At 41.8% G+C, this 10759-nt stretch overlaps 1 protein-coding gene across 6 annotated transcripts in view; it reads right to left on the reverse strand.

Moving 5' to 3' along the window:
• Nucleotides 1-9651, reverse strand: part of LOC132959796 (plakophilin-4-like) — a 40404-nt gene extending 30753 nt beyond the window's left edge. For 2 of the 6 annotated variants that reach the window (XM_061032996.1, XM_061032994.1), the window contains exons 1-2: nt 9183-9649; nt 8226-8446 (exon numbers count right to left, since the gene is read on the reverse strand). In XM_061032996.1, coding sequence (XP_060888979.1) covers nt 8226-8369 — 144 coding nt within the window. In that variant the 5' untranslated portion in view covers nt 8370-8446; nt 9183-9649. Of the gene's footprint in view, nt 1-8225; nt 8447-9182 lie in introns of all 6 variants that reach the window. The other 4 variants (XM_061032992.1, XM_061032991.1, XM_061032993.1 and 1 more) reach the window with 4 other exon arrangements.
• Nucleotides 9652-10759: the final 1108 nt, after the last annotated feature.

Raw genomic sequence — 10759 nt, forward strand, 5'->3', positions numbered from 1 at the left:
CAGATAATGTGACAGTGAGTTATTTAATAGTCTCATCATGTTGCTTGTTTACTTGTGTCTCTCCATCTATAGACTTAAGAAGCCTGCATGCCGAGAGGGAAAACAAAGTCAACTGGCCTGATATCAGAGGCAATGAATCTGCTTTTGACATGAAGAAATAACTTAGAGAAATAAACTTTTAGAGTCAGACACTTAAACTATTATACCACATAAATACAATATAAAAGGGGGCCTGTCCTTACGTTATCACAGTGGCTTTGACTTCATGAAAATTTAATGAGCCCCAAGAGGAAGCTCGTCACACAACTCATTTTGCAATGTTAATAAGTGTTGGTTTTTCCAGAGTAATTATTCAGAGTTAATGGGAAAGATGTTTGTCCACTTATAGGACAGATCTGCCTCTGAGGCTGCAGTTCCAAAATATTGCAAAGGCTGCAATATTTTAATATGCAAATGTAGGAAACAAATATTTTGGGTGTGTCTGCCATGGACTTGTCATGGTTTTATTTATTAATTATTCAATTCTTAAACGGTTTTGACATTTTCTCAAGGATAATGATGATGAAGTTGTGTGTGGTAACTGAAAAGAATCACAAAATAATATCTGCAGATCTTGAAATAAGACTCATTGTAGTTTATAAGAGAAAGGCTTAGCCTAGTAGATCTTTTGGAGCTCTAATAAGAGAGCTTTAAGTTGTGCAATTTTACTTCAGATGTAGTGGAGAATAGTGTCCACATTTACAAAAGCCATGTGAAGGTTTTTGTTCATTTCTGTTTTCTTTGTACTCATTTTTTAGGTGGTTTGACATTTTTACCAGGATAATAATCATTAAGTCATAAATAAGCTCTACAGATCTGGAAAAGGGACCAAATGACCCAACCACTGCAGTGCTTAAGCTCTACTTCAAGGTCTCTAGAGAATAAAAAATAACACAGTATTGATTTTAAGGCAAATCAGTCACTGGGTTTTAAAGGTAAACAACACACTTCGGTAAACATAGAAAGATGTAAATAAGGTGTTTGCATAAAGGAGATTAAGCCTTTAGCTGTTTATTGAGAACAAAAATGAAGAAAAGTAGAAAAACAAGCAGCAACAATGTCGGAAGAGATGATTCAAATGATAGAAAAACACAACAAGGTACAAAAACTTTAACATCAATGAAAAGAGAGAGAATCAAGGTGCATTCAAGTAAGACAAGGTCAACAAGACGTCATTTTAAGTACACAGTGAATGCTAAATGCATCATTGAGGCGTTCACGCTCTACAGTGAACCGTTCAAACCCCATGGTGTCTGAACGTGCTGCATACTGTCTCAGCATCACTGCTGACTCTGCCTGACGTCTCCTTACATCACCTCAGAGCAGCACAGAGACGGGACCAGAACACACAGCTCTCCTTGTTTCAGCCTCACCATGTTACGGTAAGCCTCGAGGGACAAACAGAGCCACGTCTTGGCCTGCACCAGTCACCTCATGATGTCTGGAGACGCGTGCCAGGCGATGTCTTGTACCAGCTGGGGGCTACCGGACGATTCTCCACGGCGTATTGTGCGCCGTCACAAAGTGTTTCTCTCTCTTATCGAGTGACACCAACTGCAGACCTCTGCGTCTTTCTCCCTTTTCTGCCGTGTCTAATCATAGCCCGCCAGTTCACTTTATCCAGACCGCATCTGTGATATCCGTGAAATACTCGGCCTAGTTCTGCCGCAGCGACACATTGCTGGTCTCGCTGTAAGTCGCCGTCTTAAAGGGAGAATTCAACCGTAAAGACTTTGTTAAAAAAAGGGCAGCTTAACATTTTCAAGCCCATTTTGCTGCTTGAAGAAGTATTACTCACCCTTTCATGAATATCTAGCTATACATACTGTCCATGACATAATGAGAAATGCCTGATACCGCAAGAACGACTCAGATTTAAAGTACTGACTGAGTGGAAAGGTATAGTCTCTGGCTCCATTTAAGGATAAAAAGTGAAACTCTGAAGGACATTTCTGCAAACTGTTAGAGCTAACGGAACCTCAAGTCATATTTGGGAGAATCTTAAACTTAAATTATTCAAATGATTCAAACTGAAGTACTGTACAAAGTATTTGACCCTGAGGCCTCCTTTTCTTCTGACGTACACCAAACATTCTGTGATGTACGAGTTCCTCCACCCACAATAGCTTCATCTGTCCAGAACGCTGTGCATCCGTTTGTTTATTCTTCTCTCTTGCTCTCTCCACCTACACTCATGACCCACTGTTAGATTAAAACACTTCAAGTCTCTTTAAATGCCCAAACGCCTACCCTTAATGGGAAGTAACAGGTTGAGTTTGCTCCTTCAGGGCTGTCATGAGGCATTCTGGGACACAATGAAAGTGGCTAAGTAGATGAGGCAGGTGGAGGCAAATGGAGAGTCAATAACCTCTGGAAACGCAAAGAACATGACGGATTAAAACAATGATCCGAGGGTGAACTTTCTTTTTTGATTTCAGCGCTAAAGGGGAAGAGAAAATCTGCTTCCTCTTCCATCAGAATGACTTAAACACACGCTGCTAAGTGCTAACCTGACATGCAGCCTTGAGAATCCACGATTTGGAGTCAACCAAATAGCATGCAACAAGAGGCCACCATAAGCTCATTCTTTCCTGAAAATACGTCAGAGAGCAAGCATTGAAATCCGGTTTTGTGCCTCAGATATGATCAGGGAAGCTCAGGGAAGCACCGAGGCGATGACATAACTGGATTGAGAGAGCAGGTTTAACCCCTTACATTCAGATTGTGACCCTGCGGAGAGCCTTTTGCAGAACAGCAGCCACGCGGCAAGTCGAGCGTCAAAATGGAGCTCAGGTGTTTTGTCGATTCTGCTTTGACGTTTTGCGTGTTGTTTATGGTCCTAATCGTTGAAATCAATCCAAGCATGTAGAGCGCTGACTTGGCCCAGTTGTTGTTGTTTTATCGAGCTCCTCTCTATCCTGGGAAGGCTTTTTCGCTGAGCGTGCATGTTCTTTTTCAGCAGCAGCATGCGTCACATTCATACACTGGGACCCTGCTTTCACACCTGGGAGCTGCCCTGCACTGCAACAGTCTGCTCATGACGGCCTCAGGGAAGCAAACAAGTCCTCCAATGAACATCTGACAACAGCTTGGCAGAATAATTCCTCTATATTTGAGAATGAATGAAACATGCACTTGCTTTGTTTTCCCTAACAGGATAAAAAGCAGACCAATGGGGGAATTAGCGTGATGTTATTGTGGTTTATTGACCTGCTTGCCCACGCTGAAGCGATTGTTGGAGCCACAAATTTAAGCTAAAGCTGTGCAGCCAAGAATTGTTGAAACCATCAGAGTATTATTTTACAATGTGGGCAAAGAACCAAAGTTATTAAATGCATTTGAGCTGATGTACAGAGAAAAATATACAATGAGGAAGAAGATAGTCAAATGTTTACAACTGACTCGGTGGTGTAGTTATGGCTTTGAAGTTGCACTTTAAAGAATTCCTGCAAAAAAACGGATGACAAGTATGTTTGATAGTAACAAGAAATGTTTGAACAAAAGTCTTCCCATTGCATTGTTTGGTGCTTTATATATGTTTCCCCTTACATTTCCAATGTTGTTGTCTAAAGACATTTAAAGTTATGTTTGGAGATGTTGACCAAAAGAGCTTTTTCTGAGAGTCTGAGAGTTTGATGAGACTTTAAAGACTAGAAACAGTTGAAAACTGCTCATCCGTCTGTGTCAAAGCTCAATTTCTTATACATCAAATGAATCCATGTATCCATTTTCTACTCCTTATCTGGTCACGGTGGCAGCAGGATAAGAAAGTGAGTCCAGAAAATTGTCCTCCAGACAACGTTTTCAGCTCAGACATGACCCCCCCCCCCCATACCAAAATGTAAAAGATTAAAATTCACAAGTGGAGTCTAGACTGGTTGCTCCTTCCTAGAAAACCCCAGCTCCCATTCCTGTGCTAGGCAGATCTAATGAGCTGAAAGATGCAGATGCAAGAGTGGGATCAACTTTTTCATGAAAGTTTCTGCAGGAAAAGAATAAACATATTTCAAAGACCAAAGTCTTTCCTTGACAGATGCTTTAGACAAAAGGGAAAGATGTGATCATCAGGGCACAGTTAGAAAGGCTTAATCTGGTCTAAAATGTTAAGATTTATGAATCCACTGTTTTCTACCAAGGATCACATCATCCAGCTCACTTTGATCCTAATTTTCTTTATAATAAAACAGATCAGATCAACCTGATCCAGATACAGACTTTAAAGATGAATACATCTGAAGAGCTTTGAGGGGACTTCACATATGAGGTCAACAGAGGGCCAGACATCCACACACACCCAAACATCCTCCAGGCTGCTTTAAAATAGAAATGTAATGTTTAATAGTGACATTATGTGGTGACAACATCCTTTCAACTCCAACAAGGACCTCAAGTAGTTTGTTACTGAAGCAAAACAGCATTCTAGTGTCAATAAAATCTTCAGATATCAACTATCTTGTACAGATGTTGCCTGATCCCTGATCCTGTCTGATTCCCGCCCTTTGCTGGAAACAGGACAACACAAATGGATTTATGATAACCAGGTTTGGATTACCTGATCCAATCAGATAACATAAACCTTTTCTTTTGCACAACCTGATTTCAAGATATGATCCTATCAGATGGCTTACTCCTATTGGATTACTGCTGTTCATCAAAGAGTCACTTTAGAAGCTGCAGGTCAACCCCAACAAACACACAGCAAAGAAACTCTCCGAGCACAGCTGTGAATCATATTGTGACAGTGCTGTGAACTGTTTACATCTCATATCAGAGACATATTTCACTCCTGATTTATCACAACGATGCAAATAGCTGCAACAACCCGACTCATATTTCAATTGGCAGCATCTTCTCTGCAGGCTGTTGTCTCAACATCTAATCAATCTCCGTGCGTTTGCTCGAGAAGTGACTAAATCGAGCGCTGACACAGCATCGGTTCTATGTTTCCCCTCTCGTCTCCAGCTTTGGTATTTCCCTCTCCACGTCGATCACTCTCCAACTTTTAATGGGCTAAATGAGAGCAGAGTGAAAAAGCACCAGGCCTCAAACACAATAGAATGCAATAACTGATGTGCTCCATTTAGCACGTCTAATTTGACATTTCTGTGGAGGAACTGCAGGCGGTAGATTTGTCGCTTCAGCAGCGCTGCCGCATGCATTTCAACACAGAGAATTGTACAGCAACTTGATTATATTTTCCGGTCTCAGCCTGTTCAACAGTCTGAGACAAGAGACATTATAACATGTTTGCTCTCTGGCAGAAGTTCAGAATGAGAGCCTTGTTGTATGTCGGAGGGTGTTTCTTTAAGGCTGATGGGGGGTAATTATCCATCTTTGCTGTCTTGTTATCGGATTCTAACCCTTTTAAGGAGAAATAAGAATTCTTCTCTTGAGGGGAGACTTCATGGTCGCCTAGCTCATGTCTTCCAGCAAGTCCTCAGAACAAAATTACAAATGAGGGCAGAACAACTCAAATGAATGTTTCTGAAATGGTTGGTTTTTGTCTTTTCTTATCTGCCCCTGCAGGTTTTCTCTGCAAATCTAGGTGACTTAAACGGGTAAAGGTTGGGGAAGATGTCGGTCACGCTTAATAATCAATGTTGACTGTTGGCAGCAGCTTCATATATCAAAGACAAGAATAATGTTCTCGCTTATATTCTGCGACCAGCTTCTGCCCGGTTATTACATTTACTTCAATGTTTCTGGACCAAAAAACTTGGACCTGGTTCAATTCTTGCAACAATGCAGTCTAAGAACACGACGGCTATGGGATGGCAGTGATTTAGCAAATATTTTGGAGCTTTCCGCCAATATTTAGAGGCGTCAGATGTAGCCAGCAGATATCCAGATATGATCCAGATCAAGACGTTTTGTTTGCTGGTTGTTGTTTACGGTCTGGCGAGCAGCTTCAGGTGTGTGAACCGAGTAGGAATGGAGAGATGGCATGCATCACCAGATTGTTAGCTGCAGTAAAGATAAATAAACAGCTAAAGCATCGTCAGAGAATGACTGATGGGTTCTGGGATTGTATTCCCACATATTTAGCTCTCCCCACAAACAATTATCCTGCAAAGCACCAACGAATGCTCAAATTGGATTGGAAAATGTTACTTGGACTACAAAGCGACATGCTTCTGGTGTAAAAGTCTGTCCATCACCAACAGATTCTTCATTAATATGCAAATATTTACATAGACACGATGCAGAATGATGATCAACATTTGTTTTTCCTTTTAAATGTTGAACAAATAAAAACAAATAATTTCTGGAGTTTGCACATTTCAGTTTTCTTCCAGCCTCTTCCTTTTCTTTTTATGCCCCGTGTTAGCTGACGAAGCACCTTCTAGCACACATTAGACGCAGATAACTTTCTATAATGAGGCATTATTTTATTAAGCGTTATTAGTCTGATTATGAGAGAGGGATAAACATGTAAACAAAGGTCCCTGGCTGCAATCAAAGCAGAGATCTTGTGTTTCTGTCTTTCCATATAAGGACATGAGGTGGCTCCTGTGAAGGCTGCTTATCCTGCCTCCAGATTGCCCCTGCAGGATTATAAAACGCTTCAAAGCCCATTCAAGCCTTGACTTGTGTCACTCTGACGGCTCTCACATGACAGTCGGGTGGATTTACAGCCAAAATGTGACCTCAGCAACACTGCAGAGGTTGAATGTATTAGACTCCACACCAGTCAATCAGAACTGAAGAACTGAAGAACCTCTATGGATGAGAAGTCAAATCTCTCTAGAAATCTCTAGAACAGACACCCTTGACTTCACACCTCTTGACCTGGTAACATAAAAGTGAATAATATAATAATAATAATATATAATTTTGGATGTAATTGCTTTTCTTCACCTCTCATAAAAACACAGAACACAGAAATTCCTGCAGAAATGAAGCAACAAACACATCCATCATTGCAACAAAACGACCCGTCTGCAGGAAAATGGTTCATCATGCGTGAAATGAGCAAGTTTCCTGCACCAAGCAGACATTAGATACATCTGAAGGGTTACACGCCACCTCCTGCTGTGTTAAAAGAATATCAAAGCTTCAGCACAGCAGCCAAAACATCGGAAACTTCACATCAACATTTCTGTCTGCTAGCGCCGAGGAAAATTGCAGATTAAAAGTAAGAGCAGATTCTCTTTTCTTGGACATCATAAGCCTTTAAATAGCAGTGTGCCGAATTCAGAGTCACACACCCAGGGAATAAGTTGAGAACATGGCCACGGTCCAGGCATAATTAAGAGCAGGAGAACAGACAGGCTCCCATGTTGACGGGATAGACAGAAGCATAAAAATAACAGCGGGGATGAGAGACAGACGGAGAGATAGAGGCCGACTTTACACTGCAGCTGCAAGTGTCGGTTTTTATATTCCTCCATTAATGTGAACCTCTAGTCTGATGTTTTTTATGTGTCAATAGCAAAAGTTAACGTCTCAGGCTGTCGGTTCAAATAAATATTCAGATCTAAAATATGTCCAGAGCAAATGAGTCATCAAATAAACATACTCCTGTGAAACCTGTCAAAAATCTGTCCCTCAAACTGTTTTTGGTCTTTTCTGATGCTGAGTTGCATTAAAGGTCCTCATTGTAGTAAATGATTAATGACAATTTTAATAGAATTTCTAATGTAAATTTGGAACGCTCAGCATGGAGACCCATTACGGTGCAGTGTCATCTGGAGATAATCCTCTGGATTATTCGGTAAATTTGGGTGAATCACAGACTATTTATCCTGTGAGCAGGGGCGGAGCCAGAGGGTTGGTGCGCCCCTCTATCACAGCCACAAGGTGTCCTGTTAGCCCAATACAAAAGACCTACAAGCTACAGGCGCAAGGCACCTTGGACATTTAGCATTTCTTCAAAGATTGTCCAACAGTTTACCACAAAGAGACGCAGATAGATTAAATAACTTTAAAAAACATTTCTTGTTAGATTTGTGTGTTTAAAAACATCCCTTGATGATTCTGGGCCATTTGGTCAGGGGTTAGGTAACATTCTCAGGGAAGATAGTTAAGATATGAGCTGCAGAAAATTAGTACAGGATTTAAAGAGTGAACTCAAAGGTAGAAGTCAAGATCATAAGTGATTGAACTGGTGGGTTAAATAACGATAGGTGGGAAATTACGGCACACACATCAACAAGGGTGTGACTGAGGCATCTCCATCCTCTTACCTGTTCTTTGACAGAAGCCAGGAGGTTGGTGGTTGTTGTCGTTGTCGTGCTGCTGTTGTTGTCCCGCTGGAGGCCGTGACCGCTCGGCCCCTCTCTGACCGCCATGGGCCCTTCCCCCTCTGCATCCCCCTCCTCCATCTCCATCTCTTCCTCCACCTCCTCCCCGCGATCGTCCAGAACCGGCTGGCTGCTAAGGCGCCCTCTCTGACCCTGCAGGAGGACTACAAGCTGGTTAAGACGTGGACAAGAAGGGGACTACCAGTATCAGAAAATCTCTGTCATGCCGTCAAAGTGCCAGTTTACAGAGAGCATATTGTGTTTTACCTCCTATAATAATCCTGCAGGGATTCTCTGTGACCTTAACCTCTGCGCTATTTTGTGTTTAAACCTCTTAAATATCTCTGCAAGGACTTGTAGTGTATTTATTACATGCTATTCCTGCACACTGGGATTGTTGCATTTTATGCACCTATGGTATCAATGTCTAGAGGGACTGATAAAGAGGATCAATACAAGAATGCAGTTCTTTCTCTAATATTTATTTTGATTAATATCGAGGTATTATGATGATTTTTAATCCATGCATGTAACAGCATTATTCCTAGTTGTAATAGTTCTAAATCTATGGTTTGGCATTTGCAGGTGTGCATGCATGCTGCACACGAGGCATTTAACAACATGTCACGTTCATGATCTCCCTCCCGCATATAAGAGCACGAGCACAATCCGTGATGAGCCTTCATCGTATGCTGCACGCAGCCAGTCTGTCAAACGTGCACATCAATCACTCAACCAAGGACGAGGTCACACCGACTCCCCGGACCGGAGACCGAGGAGGGGAGCGCCCCCCTCCCCCCCTCCTTCCCTCTCTCCTTCCCTCTCTCCCTTCCTGTCCGGTTCACACAAGCTGAAATGCCCGCGCGCCTGGCAAGCGGCTGCGGCTGTCAGTGGACTCACCGGCCAGATGTTGCTGTAAGAAGCAGGCCACAGCTGGCTCGATCCGTCCTGTTACGCATCCATCCTCCTCCTGCAGGCGGCCGTGACAGCTTCTACATAACAGTCCCGACGCTCGTCCACAAACACTCCTCTTGCGAAATTGATCTTCCTTTTCTCTTATCCGGTGTTTGCTCTCAATGTAACCATACACCTACCCGTGGCATCCGCGCACCTAACAGCCACCCGCCCACCAACCAGCCCGCCCAGCCACTATTACCGATCAACGACGTGACGTCACCATGCGGCTACGGATTATTTTCCGATACAGGAATCGATCAGCACGCAGATGCACTTATTCACGGCGGTGTAGCAGCAGAAGAAGACGTGATCAGATCCGTACATCTCCGTGAAAACACTGATGGAGAGGAAGGATGCAGCCTGCAGCAGCCAACGTGCGCGTGCGTTTGAGTGTGTGCACGTGAATGTGCGTGTAAATGTGTGTGTGCGCGTGTAAATGTGAGTGTGAGTGTGTGTGTAAATGTGTCTTCTCCTCCCTCACTGTAGTCCTTATAGGACTCCCCAAGGATCTGTAACAGTAAAAGTTTATGGAGTACTTCATTATAATTTATGGAAGTGAATTTTCTACGGAAGCTCATTCTTGCCTTTGAGTAAAAACAACAAACTGCTTTTTTTGTATTGTAACATTACACATTCAAATTGTTATTTTTAATTGTAAATCTTCTTGTTAAATTCACTTTATTTTATGACTGCAATTTTGTACCATTTAAAACACTTTGAGTCTAAATTGCACAAATACATTGACGTTTCAGTACCCAAAAGTTGTCAATGTATTTGTGCAAGTTAGACTGTATGAAGGAGTTTGCCTGCAATTAATTGTTAATTAGAAACAAGATATTACCAAACAGTGGTCGCTTAGGACTTCTATTTTTCGTTGCCATGGTATCGAAACAGGTTTTGATGTTGTTTACGTTTTCCTTGTATCAAAGTTTAAATTCTGATATCATGAACATTATTGTGACGGTATCAGAAAGACAATGAATATGTTTGGTTAAAGAGGACAAAAAGACAAGAGTACAGGGTAACATGCACATGCCCATTTATTGAAATGATAATTAAGAGTGTGCAGTCATCAAGATAAGCGAGGCCTTACACTGAGCTGTGTCACTACAAACACTCACCTCCAGCACATTTATTCTTCATTTTAACCCACTTTCAGATGAAGAAAGCATAAAAGGCAGGACTTTGAAAGAGTTTCCACTACTTGTTCGATAACTTATAGAACACAAACTCACTCGGAGACACTTGACAAAAACACCTTTTTTAACTGTAAATACTGTCTCTGAATATTTAACAGCTCATGAAAAGAAACCCGTTATTGAAAAAGACGATACATTCGCCGTTTCTTGTTCTGCAAAATAAAATCCAGTGTCACTAAACACCTGTGAGTGTCTTGAACACTTTAAATAGCACATAATGACGATAAAATAGCATTAAATAGATCGTGTTGGCAAAACAGCGACAACGCTTTCTGCAGCATCATTTCCAAAGTGAAGGTGATGAATTTTTCAGGATTTACT

Source organism: Labrus mixtus, chromosome 24 (genome assembly GCF_963584025.1).
Source record: "Labrus mixtus chromosome 24, fLabMix1.1, whole genome shotgun sequence".
Classification (NCBI taxonomy): domain Eukaryota; kingdom Metazoa; phylum Chordata; class Actinopteri; order Labriformes; family Labridae; genus Labrus; species Labrus mixtus.